The 22,446-nt window shown below is 44.0% G+C and overlaps 1 protein-coding gene across 1 annotated transcript in view; it reads left to right on the top strand.

Moving 5' to 3' along the window:
• Positions 1-22,446, top strand: part of POLR3G (RNA polymerase III subunit G) — a 31,517-nt gene that overhangs the window by 3,325 nt on the left and 5,746 nt on the right. The window contains exons 4-8 of the mRNA XM_019483265.2: positions 3,271-3,399; positions 8,605-8,734; positions 13,783-13,845; positions 15,496-15,546; positions 19,912-19,994. Of these exons, the coding sequence (XP_019338810.1) occupies positions 3,280-3,399; positions 8,605-8,734; positions 13,783-13,845; positions 15,496-15,546; positions 19,912-19,994 (447 nt within the window). The 5' untranslated portion in view covers positions 3,271-3,279. The remainder of the gene's footprint in view (positions 1-3,270; positions 3,400-8,604; positions 8,735-13,782; positions 13,846-15,495; positions 15,547-19,911; positions 19,995-22,446) is intronic.

The raw sequence follows: 22,446 nt of genomic DNA, 5'->3' as shown, positions 1-22,446 counted from the left end.
ATGTAAAAGTGCCCATTAGTTTTATTTCAGCTATAGTGTTTTAATGTCTGAGACTGATCAGTCAAAGAAGAGAATTTGAGCCTTATTCTAGATCAGGTAGTTGGTCTATAATGAAAGGTGAAGGGACCAGACCAGAAAAATAGATACTATATCAAAAATACATGCTCTTGGGCTATGACCCTGCAATTTTGTCTTGCCAAGGAGAAGAATTCCATGCCTGTGAAGATGGCCGCTGAATACATTGCAGGAGTAGGGCTTTGTTGTACTGGCATGAATAAGTGTTAACTGTGTTTTGTCAAATATCTGGGTAACGAAGGATTAGAAAATCTTGCCTTACTAAAATGCCATGATATATACCAGCTTCTTTGACTGTCCTTTTTTTCCTACTTTCTCTTAGATTTATTTGTTATGACTGACATTCTACTGTTGGAGAACATTTAATAACATTCAGGGAGCTGAAATATTTTTCTTTTTAGTAACTGACTTTTTTACTTTTCTCCTCACAATTTATCCCAGCATCTGCTAGGTATATTATTTAGCCAAGTGTTTTCAATTAGCATGCATTTTATCTTTCTATAGTGCTCTTTTATGGTTTCAGATAGCTTTGTCCATTATGTAAATTGTATATGTTGTCTTCGCTTTTTTTGTTTGGTAATAAATTTAATTATTTTCTATATTCTATTATGGAGCTAATAATATAATGGTTTAACTTGTTAAACAAGCTGGTGGGGAGGGGGGGAAGAAGCTCACATCACAGCTCCATGCCCTCATCTTAAGGATCAGGAATGATGAGGAAATCCCAGATGACCTTAGGGGTGCCATGATCATGACAGTCTTCAAGAACGGAGGCAGGTCCAACTGTGGAAATTTACAGAAGGATCACTTTGCTGTCTACCACAGGAAAAATCATTGTGCAAACCCTCCTGAAATATCTCCTTCCACTTGCTGAAGAGCTCATCCCAGAATCTCAGTGTGGGTTCAGGGCATCAACAGCTACAACCGACATGATCTTAACTGCTTGGCAGCTGCATAAAAAATTCTGGGAACAACATAAATTTTTCTTCATGGTTGCCTTTGACCTCATAAAAGCCTTTAACTCTTGTCAGCTGAGAAATGCTCTGGAAGATCCTTCTGAAGTATGGATGCCCACCAAAATTCATCTCCATTCTTTGCCTGCCTCATGATGATATGCATATGGTCGTTCTCAGTAATGGATCTTTCACGCACAGATTCCTTTGATGTTAAGATAGGAGTTAAGCAAGGCTATGTCATCGCTCCAACAGTCTTCTCAGTATTCCTTACTGTGATGCTACATCCAACTACCAACAAGCTTCCAGTTGGAGTGGAGCTAAACTATGTAATGAATGGCAAGCTTTTTAATCTCGGCCGACTTTGAGCCAAAACCAAGACCACCCCAACCTCAGTAATTAAACTCCAGTATGTTGATGCTGTGGTAATCTGTGCTCACTTGGAAGCAGACCTTCAGGAAATCATCAACATCTTTACAGAGGCATACAAGAAAATGGGACTGATGCTTACATTCAGAAGAATAAGGTCCTCCATCAACAAGCTCTTAATGAGCAGTCTCCAACTCTGGTAATTCAGATTTACAGAAAATTGAGTGTTTCCTGTACCTTGGAAGCTTTCTCTCACAGAAGGCTGGTATTGACAAAGAAATCCGACATAGCCTTAAAAGTGCAAGTGTAGCCTTTGGACGCATGAGGACATGGTGTTTGAAGATCATGACATCAGATCCAAAACCAAGCTCATGGTTTATCAAACAGTTATGATCCCCACCATACTGTTCAGAGCTGAGACATGGACAATGTACAGGAGATACTTAAAATCGCTGGAAAAATATCATCAATGCTGCCTGCAGAAGATCCTTCAAATCCAGTGGGATAATAGACTCACCAACATTAGTGTCGTCTCACAAGCAAACACCACCACAAGCATTGAGACGTGATCATCTAACATCAGCTTCAGTAGGCTGGCCACGTTATTCAGATGTCCAACTCTGGACTCCCAAAGCAGATTTTATTTTCCCAGCTCACTTGAGGCATATGCTCAAGAGGAGAGCAAAGAAAGTGCTTCAAGGATGTCTTCAAGACCAACTTGAAAAAATTTAACATTGACATCAACTGGTGGGAGACTATTGCCCAGGACTGCCCCAAATGGAGGAAGAGTCTGCTGCTAGGATCTCAGTACTTTGAAACCTTATGATGATGAGAGATGAGGAGATGGAGAAGCGGGAGCAGCAGAAACAGTGTGTCATGGACTGAATCAAGAATCCAGATCCACCCACCACACATGGAACCACATGCCCAAGTTGTAACAGAATCTGTTGATCCCAGATTTGCTTCATTAGCCATCTTTGGACCTATATACAGTAAAAGCTCTGTTATCCGGCACCCATGTGGAATGGAGGGTGCCGGATAACAAAATATGTCAGTTAACTGAGTGGCCCGAACAGGCGTCTTTGCCTGTTTGGGCCACCGCCTGTCCCGCTGCATTGCTGCCCCTCCCGTGGGCCCTAAGGGACAGGGAGGGGGGACCTGTGCAGGCTGCTATGCCCAGGGTTGTGGAGGCTTGGCAGCACAAGTGGGTATAGAACTCAAGAAAATATCGCCTACAAATTGCCTATCTAAAAATGCTCACTTCCAGGTTTTGTATTCTTATAGGGCTGCTCTGCATGGACAGTGCCTCTTTAGATGTTTAGTCCAGAACCTGTTCTTCCCTATGTGGTATGCATTAAATTTGCAGCTTTTAGACAAAACTCCCATTGACTTCAATGGGAACATTGTTTGAGTAAGGACAGCAGTATTTGGCATGTATGTTTCAGTACCCAAACCAGAAAAATCGAAGCTTCTTCAGGTACTGGTATGGGTTGAAAGGATAAAAGGAGTGTTTGTGTATTTACATTGAAAGTTAGCACATGCTGTTAAAATTAAATCACTGAAATGTAAAGATGAAAAGCATCTCTTTGTTTTCATTTTTATAAATTGGATTTGGTAGACTCACACTATCTAAAGAATTAATCCATCCACTCAATTAAAAAAAATACTGCTGTTTGTGTCACAAGACCGCATTTGTAGCTTGTAAGCTCAGTATGAGTCCTAGGCACAAACAAAAAGAAAAAAAATGTGATCAACTTGTATATCTGCTGCTATTTTAAATTCATTTCTTAGCTTTTTTATTTTTTTCTCATTTTATTTGTGGCTATATTTTGTGTGATGCACCAGAAATATTAAAAATGTATAATATTTTCAGTAACTTCAAATGGCTGGGGCAGGTAGAGGAAGAGGGCGTGCTGCATTTACCTTCAACATAGAAGCTATTGGTTTTTCTAAAGGCGAAGCACTACCTGAAGCAGCATTCAAACCCCCGCCACTCTTTCCTGTAAGTAGCAAGATAAATCTTAGTTCTAGAACATATTGTGTATAAGTACATTTTTTTAACTTTCATACCCAAGTAATGGGTGAAACCTTAAATGTGTGAAAAATCCTTAGTACTTTGTCAGTTTTGACTTGCCCATTGACTCCCATGACTGTTATTTGCCTCTCCTTTTTGTTCTACATTTGACCTGCTCCACACATCTGTTATGTTCTCTCTTTAACTTGATTCATGGGGCAGGGATTATGTTTCACAGTGTTTGCAAAATATCCACACAATGGATTCTGATTGCCAGGAGAACCTCTGGACTCCTGAATAAAAACAATGGATACTTGTACCCTTTTGAAATGGGATCTTAGATATGTAGAAGCTATGAACTAGTATTTGAATTTAGGAAAGGAAGATAAAAGTAAAAATACTTAGATAAATATCTCTTAAACTTGCAGCTGATGGGTACTTACAAAGAATGTAGCTGGAATGATAGTTTATATATCCAAGAGGGCACGTGGAAGCTTAAGATGTAGGAGTTCATTAAAAAATGACAGAATTTCCTGCCTTATTATATTTATGATTCTGTAAAGGTATCTGCTGCCTTTCTCATTTCTACATGGTACACAGTATGACCTACAACTTCAGATTTAATAGCTAATTGCTGCCGTCCTACAGTTTTCCTAAGTAGTTACATGGAGTTACTGAGATTTTGATAAACTTGATGAGAGATGCTAATTTGGCATGCTGTGGCTGCATTTACACGAGATGCTTACTGCGCAGTACTTTGTTACTACTGTGCAGTAGTGTCACAGGGCACGATCTGTAATACGATGCTACTGTGCAGTAATAATGAGCTACTGTGCAGTAAGCATCACCAGGCAACCGTGTGCACCAGTTACTGCACAGTCATTTAGTACTTGGTTATGCAAGTGTAGATGTGCACATCTCGTGTAGATGTGCACATCTCGTGTAGATGTGCACATCTCGTGTAGATGTGCACATCTCGTGTAGATGTGCACATCTCGTGTAGATGTGCACATCTCGTGTAGATGTGCACTGTAACAGCTAACTTGGTGACTGCCCTCAAGTGGAATCTAAAGCTCAAAGTTAGGTGCATACAGTGCACAGCGAGAGTTTAGTGCTTTGGCAGGGCAATCCAAAATGTCCACACACTGATTGGGGAGTTATCTAAGAGTTGGCCAATAGGAAACATTGGACACAGGAGCTTATTTGGACTCCCATACTTCTCTGAATTTTAAGTGTCTCTGCACTCCAGGTTCAGAGCTTGGAGTCCTCTCTGGAGGTAGGTACCCACAGTTGTTCTTGGAACAAACTGAGCAGGGGTTACTCTTAAAAATGAGGAGCTTGAGACTCTGGTAGTTTTGCATGTTTATCTATAATAGCCTTGTGATTAGTGTGCTGGTCCAGGAAGTAGGAAATATGGAATCAATGCTCACCTTGGCCAGAGGGCATTCAGAACCACATTTCCTACCTCCCAGAAGAGTGCCCTCAGATCATAGAATTGACTGGGTGAGGGCACCTCCTCTACTGAGCTTGTTGAAGCTGAGTCACGATGTGAAAAGGAGTACATAATTTATGAGGGTAGAAGGAGAGGAATCAAGAGAGAGCATGACTGTGTAGGCCAGTAATAGATTCATAGATTCATAGATGTTAGGATCGGAAGGGACCTCAATAGATCATCAAGTCCGACCCCCTGCATAAGCAGGAAAGAGTGCTGGGTCTAGATGACCCCAGCTAGATACTCGTCTAACCTCCTCTTGAAGACCCCCAGGGTAGGGGAGAGCACCACCTCCCTTGGGAGCCTGTTCCAGACCTTGGCCACTCGAACTGTGAAGAAGTTCTTCCTAATGTCCAGTCTAAATCTGCTCTCTGCTAGCTTGTGGCCATTGTTTCTTGTAACCCCCGGGGGCGCCTTGGTGAATAAATCCTCACCAATTCCCTTCTGTGCCCCCGTGATGAACTTACAGGCAGCCACAAGGTCGCCTCTCAACCTTCTCTTGCAGAGGCTGAAAAGGTCCAGTTTCTCTAGTCTCTCCTCGTAGGGCTTGGTCTGCAGGCCCTTGACCATACGAGTTGCCCTTCTCTGTACCCTCTCCAGGTTATCTGCATCCTTCCTGAAGTGTGGCGCCCAGAATTGCACGCAGTACTCCAACTGCGGTCTGACCAGCGCCCTATAGAGGGGAAGTATCACCTCCCTGGACCTATTCGTCATGCATCTGCTGATGCACGATAAAGTGCCATTGGCTTTTCTGATGGCTTCGTCACACTGCCGGCTCATGTTCATCTTGGAGTCCACTAGGACTCCAAGATCCCTTTCCACCTCTGTGCCACCCAGCAGGTCATTCCCTAGGCTGTAGGTGTGCTGGACATTTTTCCTCCCTAGGTGCAGCACTTTGCATTTCTCCTTGTTGAACTGCATCCTGTTGTTTTCTGCCCACTTGTGCAACCTATCCAGATCTGCCTGCAGCTGTTCCCTGCCCTCCGGCGTGTCCACTTCTCCCCATAGCTTTGTGTCATCTGCAAACTTGGACAGAGTACATTTGACTCCCTCGTCCAAGTCGCTGATGAAGACATTAAAGAGTATCGGTCCAAGGACCGAACCCTGCGGGACCCCACTGCCTACACCCTTCCAGGTCGAGACCAACCCATCTACCACGACTCTTTGGATGCGACCCTCTAGCCAATTTGCCACCCACCGGACTGTGCAGTCATCCACATCACAGCCTCTTAGCTTGTTCACCAGTATGGGGTGGGATACCGTATCGAAGGCCTTCCTGAAGTCTAAGTATACGACATCCACCCCTCCTCCTGTGTCCAGGCGTTTCGTAACCTGGTCATAGAAAGAGACTAGGTTGGTCAGGCACGATCTGCCCGCCACAAACCCATGCTGGTTTCCCCTCAGCATAATTTGCCCTGCTGGGCTCTCACAAATGTGAGCCTTGATAATTTTTTCAAAGACTTTACCAAGGATGGAGGTGAGACTGACTGGCCTATAGTTGCCCGGGTCCTCCTTCCTCCCCTTTTTGAAAATGGGGACCATGTTAGCCCTTTTCCAGTCTTCTGGGACTTGGCCCGTGCGCCACGAGCGTTCGAATAGTCCCGCCAGTGGCTCTGCAATGATGTCGGCCAGTGCCTTCAGCACCCTCGGATGGAGCTCATCCGGGCCTGCCGATTTAAAGGCATCCAGTTCTTCCAAATGACTCTGCACCACCTCAGGATCTACGTATGGAAGTCCGGCGCCTTGCTGCTACCTCTCTACAACCCCAGTGAGAGACTTGTCATGCTCCTCACTTAGGAACACTGAGGCAAAGAACTCGTTGAGGAGTTCAGCCTTGTCCCCCCTATCTGTCACCAATTGTTTCTCCCCATTTAGCAGCGGTCGTATTCCTCCCTGGGCCTTCCTTTTACTCCCAATATATCTAAAAAACAATTTCTTGTTGTCTTTTACTTGGGTTGCCATCCTCAGCTCCATGGTAGCTTTGGCCCGCCTAACTGCCTCCCTACAAGCACGAGCAGAGGAGGTATATTCATCTTTAGTGATCTCACCCTGTTTCCACTTTTTATGTGCTCCCCTTTTGGCCCTTAGGCTGCCCTGGATTTCTCTGGTCAGCCATGGAAGCCTCTTGGCCCCTTTCCCTCTTTTGCCTCGCTCGGGGATCGTCTTGCTTTGTGCCCGAAGAATTGTTTCCTTTAGGCACAGCCACCCTTCTTGGGCTCCCATCCCATCAAAACTCCTACTCTGCAGTGCTTCCTTGACTAATCGCCTGAGTGCATTGAGATTAGCTTTCCTAAAGTCTAGCACTTTCACCCTACTAGTTACCTTACCCACTCGACGTCTTATGTTGAACTCTATTATAAGGTGATCACTGTCTCCCAAATGGCTACCGATCTGGAGGTCCCCTATCATGTCATCTCCCGTTGCCAATACCAGATCCAGTATGGCATTCCCCCTAGTGGGACCATGCACCTCCTGTGTCAGGTGGAGGTCCTGTACACAGGTTAGAAACCTGCGTGAGCGATGGGACCTTGCTGTCTGCGTCTCCCAGCAGATGTCCGGGTAGTTTAGGTCCCCCATGACTACCGCCTCTTTAGCTTTTATGGTCTCCGAGAGTTGCTTCAGGAGCCCCGCATCTATTTCTTCCCCTTGGTGTGGGGGTCTGTAGCAGACCCCTACCACCAAATCCCTTTCTCCTTGCCCCCCATGTAGCCTAACCCACAATCCTTCTACTTCCTCAACCTCGGATTCTGTCTTGATGAGGGTTGATGTATATTGCTCACTGACATAAAGTGCAACCCCCCCCCCCCCCTTTCTTCCCCAACCTGTCCTTTCTATACAATCTATGGCCCTCCATATGTACCGCCCAGCCATGGGATGAATCCCACCAGGTCTCTGTTAGCCCCACTAAGTCATAGGTGTTTAGTGCAAGCAGGAGCGCTAATTCATCCTGCTTATTCCCCATGCTCCTAGCATTAGTATATAGGCACTTGAGCCCTGCGACTGGTGCCTTTGCTGCCCCCCCCGCTCTGAGTCCCAAGGGGCCCATTGTTTCTTACCTTCTTGTTCCTTACCTGTTCTGTAGTGCTGGCCTCCCCATGGCTTTCAGGTTCCCAATGTTCTCCTTCTTCAGGCTGGGCTGTCCTTGTGGGTGCCACATGGTTTGGTGGTCCACAGCTTCCCCTGCCCTCGTACTCCCCTCCCGCTGACGAGCCTAGTTTAAAGCCCGCCAGAGGAGATCCGCCAACCTAGTAGAAAACACACACTTACCTTTGGGGGACAGGTGAAGCCCATCCCAGCTGAGCATGTCCCTCGTCGTGATGTGTGCGGGTCATTGTCCAGGAAGCCGAAGCCTGCCTCGAGACACCACTGCCGAAGCCGCCAGTTGGTCTCTCTGATGCAGTTCTCCTGCCGTCTTCCTCATCCGGTCACTGGTAGGATGGAAGAGAAAACCACCTAATGAGAGGAGGGATGCTTTCTTTTGTATTATCGTATGAATGTTCAGTGTAAAATTGAATTGAACTGATGTTGCATAAAGTTCTGAGCACATAATTGGAATGAAAGAAAATTTATTTGCAAAGTGGCATAATATAGAATTGCATTACTCTCTGTATTAGGGACACTTCTTGTTCTTGTATGACAGATTTTAGCACATGATTACTACTGTTATAATACACCTAAATAATGCAAATAATTTTACACAGAGTACAGACTGTAAACCAGTGCCTTTGAAAACAGGAGAAGATGAAGAATACATGTTGGCCTTAAAGCAAGAACTTCGAGGGACTATGAAAAAAATGCCTTACTTCATGCCAGTAGAAGAGGAACACGAAGGTTTGTGGTGAATCTGTTTTTATCTATAAACAGCAAAATGTGGTATTTGTGTAGGATAATATAATAATGTTTTGCAATTCATATATTCAAACTGGAGTTATTATTTTGACTAATTAAAGGGACAATGTCAACTTAATCATGTTTTACTCTGAAATTTTTGCCTATGCTAGAGTTAAATGCTTGTGTAAAGAGACCATGGAATCTGTCTTACCATCAAGATATTTTAAAATTAAATTGTAAGAACAATGGAACACAGGACTAATTGGGATCACTTGGACCTTATAGTCCGGTCCCCTCCAATCACAGACAACCAGTGCAGTTTTGTTGGTGTCCAATTCAGAGTTCTTGAAATCTAGTACATAAGGTTTTCAATAGTTTGTTGAACATCTTCAATTAAACATCTAAAATTAAAGTTTCCAAACTTTGTTAGAAAATTGTTTTGGGGGGGAAAAAAACTTCCCCTTTTGTTTCCCTGTTACACTGCAGTAGTATCCAGAATCTGTCAACTGCATTTTGTTCTCAGTCATTAGTCAAAGAGGGTTTCTTGCTCATTGTTACTTTTTGCCTATTTTCATCATCTTCCTGTGATCTTACCAGATACAGTACTTGATGTTCTTTGTGGACTTACAGGAATATAGGAATTGCCATAGTGGATCAGAACCAAAATCTGAATAGTCCATCATCCCGTCTCTGATAATAGCCAGTGCTGGATGTGATAGAGAAACGTATACGAAGGTAGATGTAAGATAATTTACTACCTCATCCTCATCATTAGTGATGATTGAGCCCTGAAACATGAGGTTTAGCATCTCCTCCAAAATTTTCATCATAACTGTGTTTACCCAAATCCAGGGTAACTTAGAATTTAAGATGACACCCCCCCCCAATAATTAGGTTCTAGACATGAAAAATCTATAAACTTGTAATTTTCCATGCCCAGATTTTAATTATTGGAGGGTCTAAAATTTTTCCCTTTGACTGTTGTGTAAGGGGGGAAGCAGCAGAGAAGGCAGTCGGCCCCGGGGGGGGGGGGGGGGGGGCGGGAAACAGGTAGGGAGAAAGTAGAGGCAGGGGGGCAGCTGGGGGAAAATGGGTAGGGAGAAGGTAGGGGAGGAAGGTGGAAGCAGGGGGAGCAGGCAGTCTTCCCCCTACCCCTTGGCATCCCTGGTGTCTTCCCCCCAAATATACTCTCCTATCCCTTTCCTCCTCACCACTTGCCTCCCTGCGTACCTCCCCCTTCCACTGCTATCATAGCTGATCTGGTTGCAGGGTGTGCCCCAGAGCCCTTCCTTCTCCACATTGCAGTGAGCTTACAGCTGACACATTCCTTGTTCCCTGCCCATCTCCTCTCCGTCCCCCACCTTCCCTCCCCTACCTCCTCTCCTGGTTCGAAGGAGGAATCTGGAATCTGCAAATCTGGGCTTCCAGCATAGCTGTGGGCTCTCTACAGCCCACAGCAGGAATGGCTCTGGAGCTCCTCCATGCCTGCTACAGCTGAGTCAGATTCCAGCTGGGAGCTGTGAGGGGCTGGTCTGCAGGGAACCCAGCTGGCTAGAGACCACAGCAGCTGGGTGCAGGTTCCTCTTTCCCATCCTGGCTCCCTGCCAGTGAGGCAGATGAGCAGGGGATGAGGGAAGGGAGCCAAGTATGAGTAGACACTAAAAACAGGAATCGGCAGGCTGCTGATGCTGTCTCTGCATGTGGACTTGGGTTCCCTGCACAGTCATTTTTCCCATATCCTAACTGTGATGCTTGATTCTAAGACAGAGCTTTGTTTTGCCCGTGATGAATGCTGGGGGGCCGGGAGAAGTAAGGTGTTTTGGAATCAAGTAAATACTTTGTACATTTCATACTTGACATTTGAATGTCTAATCCATTTTATTTTTAGAGTATTTTGTTAAATGGATTTTACTTGTAGTAAAGTTGCTTTGCAGAATAGCTACCAGGTACAGGGTTTTAACAGTCAACAGATGGTTGGCCCCAGTCCCTAGGCAGCCCCAGGTCTCAAACAAGACCTGGGGGCTATTTGGGCTGAAAACTAGCTAATTATCAGCCCTGGCCCAGGTGACTCCAAGTCTGTAACTGGACCCAGGGGCTCCAGCCTGGCACTTATAATCAGCTGATTGTCAGCCCCATTTCCAGCATACAGGTTCCCTCTGCACTGGCAAGTAGTAATGAATCTGACACCAATGCCAAAATTGCGCCTTCTGCCAGCATGTGTGGCATTGTAGGAGGTGCAGGTCTTGGGATTGAGGATCAGATGCTTTTGCATCATTAAATGAATGTATGCCAGGGGCCTGTTTGATTTATTAATGTTGCCCATTAGGACTGTGAGAAACAGCACCACTCCGTTTCAACTTCTGTTTCGATGGAACAACATTTCATTTCGAAATTCTTTTAGTTTTGAAAGCATCGTTCTGTTTTGTTTCATCAAAACTGTTTTGCTGTTTCGACACCGTTTCATCCATAGGTTATAATGGGGAATCATAAAATGCAGCAGGCAGGCAGATTAGGGGCTCGCCCACACCCCTAGGAGGGCTGTGCCTGAGTCCTCCTGGGGGGTGCGGGCCCCCGATCTGCCTGCCAGATGACAGACTGGCACTGGGTGCAGCCTGCACTCAGCACCGGGAAGATCAGTGCTGTCACTGACCCCAGGTGGTAGCACCCACCTCCTGTCATCCGGCAGGCAGATCTGGGCCCCGCACCCCTGGGAGGACTCGGACACAGCCCCTGCAGTCCTTCTGGGGGTGTTGGTGGGCCCCTGATCTGCGCACAGGATTACAGGAGGCAGGTGCTGTTACTTGGGGCCAGCAGAAGCACCGATCTCCCCTACGCTGGTCTCAGTTGGCAGCACCCACCTCCTGTCATTTGGCAGGCAGATCGGGGGCTCGCCTCAGGAGGGCTGTGAGGGCTGTGCTCGAGTCCTCCCGGGGGTGCGAGCCATCGATCTGCCTGTCAGATGAGAGAGCGGCCTGCAGCCTGCACCCAGCACTAGGAAGATTGGTGCTGCTGCTGGCCCCACGTAGCAGCACCCGCCTCCTGTCATCTGGCAGGCAGATCAGGGGCCCACACCCCTGGGACGAGTCCAGCACAGCCCCTGCAGCCCTCCTGGGGGTGCGGGCGAGCCCCCGATCTGCCTGCCGGATGACAGGAGGTGGGTGCTGCCCAAACTTAAAAACGTTTCTAGTTCCCTTGTTTCGTTTTGAAAGCTTTTGTTTCATTTCCGTTTCACTGTTTCTAGATTGAAATGCATTGAAACAGCTTCAAAATGAAATGCCGGGTGAAATTTTGCATAGCCTTATTGCCCATATGATGAGTGATGAAAACCTTTCTTTAGTGACTGTTGGGCATGTTGTATAATTTTCTTTCAGCTCCCAGTGCCATGATCTATGTGAATTTTTCTTTATGTATGTCTGTTGTTATTCATTGTCTAGCATGCAGACATTTGTTTTATGTTTTGATATTTAGCTATTGCTGGTAAAGAGAAGTAACTGGTATACACACATTTTACTGTGTACGCTAGCAGTTGCAATAATATTCTTATGATAATGGCCCTTCTTTTCCCAGCATTGACTGTTCATACAGAAAAATAAAAGCTACTTACAATAGAGGTCTTTTGGAGACCCATTATTTTAAACGTGAGCTTTTGTTCTACTATTTCACTTGGCTCTTTTGCTAGCATTTGCCATAGTCACCAGACTGTATGTCACAATCATGAATAGAGTCGTACAGAACTTACTTCCCTGCTCCCTTACTTCCTATCCTGTTTATCTTTTACTTCCATCTGCTTATTGTGTAGGTTTTGGACTGTGAGAGTTCTTGTTTTTATTTGTTTGGACAGTGTCAAGAACAATGCAGCCCTGATCCTGTTTGGAATAATTAAATATATTTCTGTAGTAGAAATGAATAAGTTTATATTGAAAAGGTATAGTTTTTTATTTGTGGGTTTTTTAGGCATTGTGGTTTGCAGGAATAAGAATAGGATTATTAGGAAAAGTTGCAAATACTAGAGTTCCTGTTCCAGTTTTTCAATTTTGGCTGTGGGGCTGACGTTTTTGGCAGGCATCCCACTCCAGTCCAGACATGTAAGCTGCCTTTCCTACTTGTAGGACTCATGCTGGCCAGTCCTGCACTAAGGTCTTGTTTTTCCAAGAAGATTGTTTTTGTTGTACTCTGAGGTGTGAATTTATACTATATAACCACCTCAGGTAGACACTTTTATTCCAGTATAAGAATGCCTTTTTCAGTTTAGCATATGGTGGTTGGAATAAGATTATATTTAAAAACAAACAAACAAACAAAAACCTCATATAGGTACACTATGTTGTCTAAACTAGAAAGGGTTGGCAGCATAAGTGCATTTAAAAATATGAAGTGGGTCACTCCTGCGCTGACCATGCCCTAATGAGTATTTTAAAAAGTCATTGTTTAAAATGGGTGCTGACTGTGTTTAAACTTAGGCTAATAAACATATTTAATACACTTATTTTCTCAGTATAGCTAACTCCTAAATCATTTTGGATAGGTTATTTTAACCTCTGAATCCTGCATATTTTCCATCTCTGCAACAGAAATGATATTACTTGATTTACAGAATTGCTTCATGGGTAAATAGTTCTGCAAAACGTGGAAAATGAGAAGGGCCAACTTACTGCTATCCAGTCCTGTTTTCTTCTGTGTTGATGCTGAGTAGATTCAGTGCTTTTTACAGTTGGTAAAGGAAAATATTTTTTGTTTGTTTGTTTTTGTTTTGTTTTGTTTTCCAGTTGAAGGCAGATATCAGTTAAAAGACTGACAAAAAATACGTAGTCTTCCTTTAGATACGATGCCCAGATCCTACAAGCACTTAAGGGTTGAAAGTCCTATTGCTTTCAGTGGGGCTGCTCCTGGTAATCAAGTTTAGCATGTGCATAAGTGTTCAACAGTCATATAGTAGAAAAATGTTTCCTCGGAAAATAGAGAAGCGTGCGTATCTTATTGAAATATAAAGAACACTGTTTGCATTACCTTGTTTTATTCAATTGCTGGCTTTTTTTCTTGTTCTCTAGCAATTGAAAAATACAGTCAAAAATACCAGCAGCTAAGCAAAGAGCGTACGGCATGGACCCCAGGTAATAATGTACATTGTCACAAAGAAATTCTTTGTGGGTCTTCAGTAATCTTTTAGTTTGTTTTAAAATGGAAGACCAAAGTTTTAAGAAATGGTAGGCAAATAGCATTTGAGACCTTACCAAATCACATGTTCCTTATCAAAGACGACATGTCAAATTTGTGATATTAAAGGAAATGAATGAACAGCCTACAAAAATTAACTTTTTTAGTTTCCTGCTTGGGAAACAGTAGCTAAGGCTTGCCTCAGACTTTCCTGGAAGAGTTAAATTTGGACTGCATATGACCACAAGGTTTATTCAAAGAAAACTTAGAAAGTTATCAGTGATTGGTATTTGGGATTTTCAGTAGGGTTGCCAACCCTCCCGGGTCTTCATCGATCTCCCAGTGACTATTGGAAGCAATTTGGGAGATTGATATTATGAACGGGTTGAACAGTACAATTAATGACTAGAGGTGCACTGATACATCAGTCCCATATGAGATCAGCACTGACATAAGGAAAATTGACTGTATCTGCGATCAGCCTTTTTTGGCTGATGTAGCAGACAATGTCGCCGATAAATGCCCCGTGCATGTAGGCAGCCAGGAGCACAGCCTGGCAGCATGGAGAGCACTTGGGTCCAGCTGGTAAATCTGTTGTGAGGGAAGGGGTGTGTGGGGGGAGAGGGCAGATTGAGGCCCCAGTGGTGAGGGAGGGAATGGGGCTGGAGCAGGGGTAGGTGCTGCACAGCTGGGGCAGGGTGTGGGACGGAGTCGCAAGTGTCTTGTCCAGGGGACGTGGGGAGAGGGGGTGGCAGCTCCCGCCACTGCACACACCCCAGGACGGCATGGTGGATGTGTGCCCCCAGATCTGTGTGCAGGGTGAGGGTGGGCTGCTGCTGTGAACTGGGGCCAGGGGCAACGCCGGGCTCTTCCTGGCAAGGGGACTGGGCTGGGGCTATACTCAGGGTGCGCGGTGGCAGTGCTGGGAGGAGGGCTACGGGGAATTTTGGGGTGGCTGTAGCCCCCTCCCAGCGCTGCCACCGCCCAGCCCAAGCGCAGCCCAGCCCAGCCCTGCCACGAAGAGCTCAACGCACCCCAGCACCAGCCCACAGCAGCAGCCCGCCCTCATGCCACACACAGATCCGGGGGCACATTCCCCCTCTTGCCTTCCCGGGGTGCGTGTAGCAGCGGGAGGCCGCCCCCCCATTAAAAACCGCCCCCCATTAAAAACCGGCCATCTGAATCAGCCCAAAAAAACACTATCAGTGCACCCCAATTAATGACATTGCATCATGTTGGGGGAAAAAAATCTCCCGGAATAGCTTCAGTCATAGTTGCCAATCCTAATTTTGAATATAAGGGCTACCACAGCTCATTATCATAGGCTGATCATAATATATATATTTTAAAGGTCACTGTTATGTCTGGACATCTACTTGGGGCAGAAATTCCTTCATCATATGATCTTGTAAAAGGATTAACTTTAAAAAAAACAAACAAACCCAAAAGACAGATGGCACAATTGACTTCCATTGGGGAATATTCTCATTCTAGAAGCCAAACGTGTTTTTATACACAATCAAGTATAATGTGCCCTCAGTAGAGTTTTTGGGGACCTATTTTAATACAAATAAAATAGTTTTGTATATTAAAATTATTTCTTACAGATTGGAGAAGACTCCCAAGAGAAATTAAGCTAAGGAAGAAGATAAAAAAAGGTAGCTTATTTGTTTTTAAGGAACATGCAGTGCTTAAACATCAAGTGTGAATAATTATTGTTTGAGCTGGTTAGTAAAACAGTGGAAATGTTGCAGCAGGTATATTTCTCTGCCTGTCGTGCCACTATGTGTTTGGATGCTGACTGTAGCACTGTCAGGTTTTTTAAGACTTTTGTCATTGTTTTCAATTGCCAAAAATCTTTAAGCATCTTTTCCCTCACTCACAACTTACAGCTGTTGTTTTGCTATCTTTTAACTTTTTTGTCTTATTTTGTTGTTTTGTCCAGTTATCCTGTTTATAATTTAGTTGGCTTGTGTTTAATTCATACACAAAAACTAAACTAATGTAGGTTATTTTCTGTTTTTCTCTATTTTTACTTTTTTTGTTTATTTTCAGCTCTCTGGCAGAATTGTGAACCAGATCCTTCAACAGCAGTTAGAGTTGGTATTGGTTGTTCTTAAAGAAAATTGAGTTTAATTTTCACTGTAAAATACCGGAATATGAATTTACCTATAGCCTAGTATGTATGGCTATTATTTTAACTTTTATGTTAAAGCCTATTGCTTTGTTGATGTGAAGCAGCACTTTGACCTGTGTGCCTAGATGTTGATTATGTTATCATTGTTTACTTTCATTTCCCTCTTTGTTCAAATCTTTCATGTCATCTTTCAGTTCAAGGATAAAAAACAGAAAAGTGTCTGTGCAGTAGTCATGGAGACCAGCTCAGCTGGAAGCTTTGTTCCTTTTAAGAGCCTCTTTGAGAAGCTTGGTCCTAGAAAGAGAATTCAAGCAGTGTACTGAAACTTAAATACTTATTTATACAATTCTAAAAGAAGAAATCAGCATATAGCTGTTGTTCCAAAGTATAATTAGCACTCTCTAAATAAACATTGAGCCAGCAATAAGCTCTTGCATCTTAAGAAATCATCTGATGTATTGTTCATTTGCTACACAGTGACATTGAATGATTACTGTAAATGCAGCTTTAAAGACCCAGAGCCCAATACATTTTTCATATCTCATTAGCTGATATTTTGTTCTCAAGACAAAAGTATCTCCTTTTATCTTCTTAATTTCTATAACAAAAACTTCTGGTAAGGTGAAGAGTTTAACTGAAGGTAACATGAAAAAGATATCCCTTTTAAAAACTGATTTAAAAAAAAAAACTTAGGATAGAAGCTCTTTAAAAAGTTTGGAGGTTTGTAGGAAAGGAAGGTGGCCACCAATGCATAAGTACAGTACAGAGATATCACAAGTAAAACATCCCTTGCAGAGGGTGACTTCTTATTCTAGATCATGATGCTGTCACAGTTAGCAAGCTTGTTTCATCTCTGTCTTTTTTTTCATCTTTTTAAGTGCATCCCATTAAGTATCAGACCTTGTTTCTTTTTCTCTCTTGGGACATAATTCTACAATTCTCCAACTCCTAGCCTGTGTCTTCAGCTAGACTCCTGAACTGTGCCCTGTGTCAGCTAGCATTCACCCAAAAGATCTGACTGGATTCAGTATTTGTAGATCAGTGATGTGCAGACAGCTGTCTTGAGAACAAAATATTGTTTAACATTGGGAACCATGTTTAGAGAAAGGTAGAGGTGATCAAAATCAACAAACTGTCTATTATATGAGTCTGTTTCCTAATGGCTGCCCTCTTATGATGATGACCTAAGTAGACTGACACTCTGCTGTGTGTTTTGTATGTTAGTTTGAGTCTCCCAAGCATTTTATCTTTTTCTCTCCCTCCCTGAGTCTTTAAAAAAGAAAACTGTTCTTTTTGTTTTCTGGTTCCCAAAACTTTTCCTGTAAAGACTAAAACATTTTCTCTTAACAGCCTTCAGATACTTGTAGAGAAAAGGCTCATGTTAAGCTATTCTGTCCCCTTCCTGATGTGTCTTTTCACCTTTCCCATTTAAAGTAAAGCAATTTATAAATACAATAAACAGCCATGTCAATAAACTGAATTTGCAAATTATCATAGAGCAACTGAACTTCCTTCAAAGATGTAATATATTGAGTTGTAAGAAGCAATGTTTAAATCCTTGTTGCCACAGCATCTATAACTGGGTAAAGTATGCAACTGAGGGCAACACTGTCAATAACAAATGCTTCCTGCATAATAAAAGTTATGGCCTCTTGCCTGTTCTTCAGTCTTTTTTCAAAAAGTTAGTTCAGATAAACGAGACCAGACTGCAGACTGTACTAGTGTATTACGAAAAACATATTACCTTATTTGTTGAACTGCAATATTCTTTTCAATATTGTTCAATAGCAAAGGGTTAGTACTATGACTCTTGGGAGGTTACAGTAAGTTTTTTCATCCATAACAAAGGTTGTATCTCCAGAGAAGACAGCAGGGTAGTTAGGAGATTCCTGAACAAGGTTTAACCACTCTAGCTCAGATGCCAGAAGCTGCCTAATTGCAGCAGCTCAGAGCTTCACATGGGCAAATTTTAAGTTTTTGGCTTCAATAGCTTAATCTAGCAGTGAGTTCCACAGTCTGTAAACTGTATCTGGGGGTGGAAACAGTTTCCTTTTACCTGTTTGAATTTTCCAGGCTTTAATTTTATTGAATGTCCCTTGGCTCTTTGGTGATAAGACAAGTGTGAGGGAGTACTCTTTAGCCCCTTATTTATATACAGTACTAGCAAATTGCTCATCATGAATGATGGGGGTGAGAGGAAGGTGGGGATGAAGTGCTGCCACCCAGTGCCCTGCAGTGCTGCCACTCCACCTCTGGCCCTGTGCACCCCCCCCCCCACTCCCTGTGTCCGTCTCTGTGGGCCCCCCCCCCCCCCACTCCCCACATCTGGCTCTGTGCACCTCCCCCCCCACACCCCTGCTGCTCCATCCCCCACTGCTGCCGGCTCCTAGGAATGGGGGGAAGGGGAGCTTGCACGGCCACCGACACCCGGCACCATGCGACATGCTCCCTCTCCTCCTTCCCTCCCTGCTGCCTCCCCCTCTCTCCTGGCTGTTGTTGGGGCCGGGCAGCGGTGGTGGTAGCAGGAGGGGTCTGCCATTGGAAATCCCACCTTTTCCCCTTCCCCCCCTCTCTCTCCCTGCCAGCTGTTGGTGGTGGGGGGGGACAGTGCGGCAGCTCCCTCACCCCTTCTATCTGTAACTCTCCAGGCCCTCACCGACAACTGGCACACGCCCTCTTGGCGATACATGCGCAGTTGGCCCAGAGCGTTATGGACAGACAGGCAGACAGTCTAAGGCTTTTATTATATTAGAATTTTACCATGTCAACTCTGATTTGTCTCCTAAGGTAAAAAATCAGTTTTTTCTGTCTTCACATGGGACTTGTTTCATGACCGTGATTGCTTTCATCACTCTTCTATGACCTACCTATTGCTCTGCAGTATCCTTTTTGAGATAAAGTGTCCACCTCTGCACACAGTACTCCAGACAATGTGAAGAGTTATAGCACAGGTTATTTTGTTTATTCCCGCCACTGAAAATAATCCAGTGCTTTGGGGCCATAGGGTTTTGTCATAACTAATTAGACCACTAGTCCCCATTGCATATCTTGCCTCTAGATGTGGGAAGTACTTGATGTACCAAAAGAAGGTGCAAAATATAGGGGATTGTGCTAGGAAAAAGTAAAATACTACCATAAGCAAGCCTTTTACCCAAAAATAGAAATCTTTGCACCACCACTGCCCGGCCCCCAAAACTCTCTCTCGTAGGATTTGTTTTTCTTAAGAAAGAGTGAATTAGCACAAAGGATTGTCTCAAGGCCTCTCCACAGGTATAGCTATTCTTAGGGGTTAAACCTCAAGACTGCTTACTCCACATCCTAGAGTCACATCTGCTACATGCATCCAAATGAAAAAGTCAGTCACCTGTACAGACAGAACTTGCTTAGCTCTTTCTGAGTTTACAGTTAAGGTAAGATGAACATTGCCCATCTGGTGCAAACACTTCCTACAAGCTTGAGGATACTGCATAATGAAAATCAATATTGGCTCATCTAGAATTTAAATGATTGTAAGGATGTTTTAAAATATCTTTAAGATTATGAGAAATTATGATGATTAAGAGCTTTCTTCACTTATTTCCTTAACCAGTTTTGAATATACATTTGTAAATTATTAGACTGAAGCTGAATGTCTCAGTTTGGGCCAAAATTTGGTAAAATGCATATTCAAAGCTGAATTTTAGATCAACCCTCATTTATAAAAATTTGAGCTATTAAGGTTCAGAGAAGAATAAAGGATTTGCCAGATAAAAGTAAGCAAGTGGCAGAGAAGTTATATTAGTTTTTCAAGACAGATGCTAACACTGAACTTTTAATACTAAAGTAGATGTACGATCTTTGTTAGAATTCTAAGAGACTCAAGAAATAACCTCTTGTTTTATATCAGCAGGTAGAAAACCAAAAAAGGCAAAAGTTGATGCAAAAGTTGATGCAAACAAAAGTAATGTGGATGTGTTGAAAAAAATTGAGGTAAGACCTACTCATTGCAGTTCTATTTGCCTGCATTGTCTTTATTGTGCAGTAGAAGTTTCTGTTAGAGAACAAAATGGTTACGTTCCAATCTTCCCTGAGTGATCTCATAAATCAGCCATTACTCTGGCCTTGATAACAGATGACTGTTAGAGCTGTGCGAAGCTTCAGGTGCCGATTCGATTCAGAGGATATTCAGCCTGATTTAGTGGCCGAATCTCTGAATCTGAATCGAACCAGGAAATCAATAAAAAGGTCTGAATCTATCTGAAGCTCTCCCAATCTATTCGGAAAAGATTTGCAGAGCTTCAGAGATTTGGGTAGTCCCCACTTGCCGCTGCAGGGATCTGGACCCAGACTCAGTGCTGGTAATGAGGGGGCAGAGGGGTGCTGAAGGAGCGGGGTGGGGGGGCACCTGCCAGGCCCCTTCCCTGACCAACACCTGCTCTCCCAGCCTCATCAATGGTTTCCCCGCCCAGCCCGTGTCCCGGCACTTGAAAAAAGGGAAAAACCCCGCATTCACCGGCTGCTGCCAGGCCGGCGGGGGGGTGGGGGTGGGGCATCCCTGCTGCCTCCCACTGCTCCGCACTGTGTGGGGGGCTCTGCCATGAGGCCTCATCCCCACCTGCTCTCCCAGCCCTGTCAATGGCTGCCCCACCCAGCTCCAGCTCCAGGTTCTTAAAAGCCTTGCACTCACCAGCTGCTGCAGCAGCCATCAGGGCTTCTGGAGGCTCGTGGCAGAGCCCCCAACACAGCGCAAGGCAGTGGGGGGCAACAGGGATCGCTCCTGTGCCTGGCAGCAGCCAGCGAGTGCAGGGCTTTTTTATTTATTTATTTTTTTAAAGAACAGGAACGCTAGACTGGGTGGGGCAGCCATTGACAGGGCTGGGATAGCGGGTGGGGGATGGGGTCTTTTAGATTCAGAGATTCAGCTGATTTAGCAGCAGCTGAATCAATTTGCGACAGTGATTCAAATCACCGAATCGAATCACTGCCCCCCTGAATCAGCCAAATCTGAAGCAAATACTAGCCATGTCACACAGGCCAAATGACTGTTCTGCGATATGGTTATTCAAGATGGTGAGGATAGTCACTCAACCACCAGTCTCTGAGACGATTCCTAGCTTTCAAACTACTGTTATTTGGTCACTTGAATATCATGAAGAACATCATTCTCTACTTGCTTAACTGAATAATGGTGTTAGCAGTGAGGCTCGCTAAGGAGAGAATAATAAGAAATTTGGTGCTAAAGTCCTGAGAAGCAGCAGTAGTCCAGTCTACCAATGTTATAAATAAATCCATGGGGTAAGTTGAGGAGAGAGGAAAAAAATGGAAGGGTAGATTTGGAGAAAATTGTGACCTTCATATTAGAGTGACCTTCATATTAGAAGTCACTATAGTATGGTGTCCCTACTATGGCCAGAGGAAATCAAGTGGCAAATGATCTTTGTTTTTGTCTGCTTTATTAGAGACAGGTACCATGGGTATTAGTGCTTGTAAAGCACCACGTAGACTTCCATGGCTTATTTCCATTTTTATCTGAAGTTAAGAGGGAAAGAAAGTTAGGAGTCTTCACACCAGATATATTTATCTAAGATAGTAAGTCAAATATATTATTAGATTTTTATTTCTGCAATCCCTTTCAGTCAAGGTTGATTGTCTTCCGTGACTGTCTTATCTTTGGCTCCAAAGATAGCTGATGAGGTCAATCTAGGATTGACAGACTCTGTTGCAACTCAGGTGTCTGTTTCAGTGTGGTTTCTGGCTCTGGATTCCTGGTTCAGTCTGTCATGCTGCTTTTCCATCCCCTGTTGTTGTCATCAAGAGTTCAAAGTACTGAGATCCTTGCAGCAGACTCTTCCTCCATTTGGGGATGGTCTTAGGTGATAATCTCCCACAAGTTGATGGCAATTGCATTTTCTCAAATTGGCCTTGAGGATGTCTTTGAAGCACTTTCTCTGCCCCCCTCTTGTGTGTATGCCTTCACTGAACTGGGAAAACAAGACTTGCTTTGGAAGTCTGGAGTCAGACATCTCGATGATGTGGCTGTTGCAGCAAAGATGATTTTGGATAATCATTGCCTTGATGCTTGTGGTGTTTGCTTACGAGACGATGCTAATGTTGGTGCATTTATTATCCCACTGGATTTGAAGGATCTTCTGCAGGCAGCATTAATGGTACTTTTCCAATTACTTAAGGTAACTCCTGTATGTTGTCCACATCTCAGCTCTGTATACTGGGTGGGGATCATAGCTATTGGATAAATCATGAGGTTGGTTTCAGATCTGATGTTGTGGTGTTCAAACACCCATTTCCTCATGCATCCAAAGGCTGCACTTGCATTTTAAAGGGGATATTGTATTTCTTTTGATGTCAGCCTTCTGCAAGAGATGGCTTCCAAGGTACAGGAAATAATGTTTTCCAGAGTTTCACCTTATCAAAGGTTGGAGGG

Source organism: Alligator mississippiensis, chromosome 3 (genome assembly GCF_030867095.1).
Source record: "Alligator mississippiensis isolate rAllMis1 chromosome 3, rAllMis1, whole genome shotgun sequence".
In the NCBI taxonomy this organism is placed as follows: Eukaryota; Metazoa; Chordata; order Crocodylia; family Alligatoridae; genus Alligator; species Alligator mississippiensis.
This window is presented reverse-complemented; position numbering and strand designations above follow the sequence as displayed.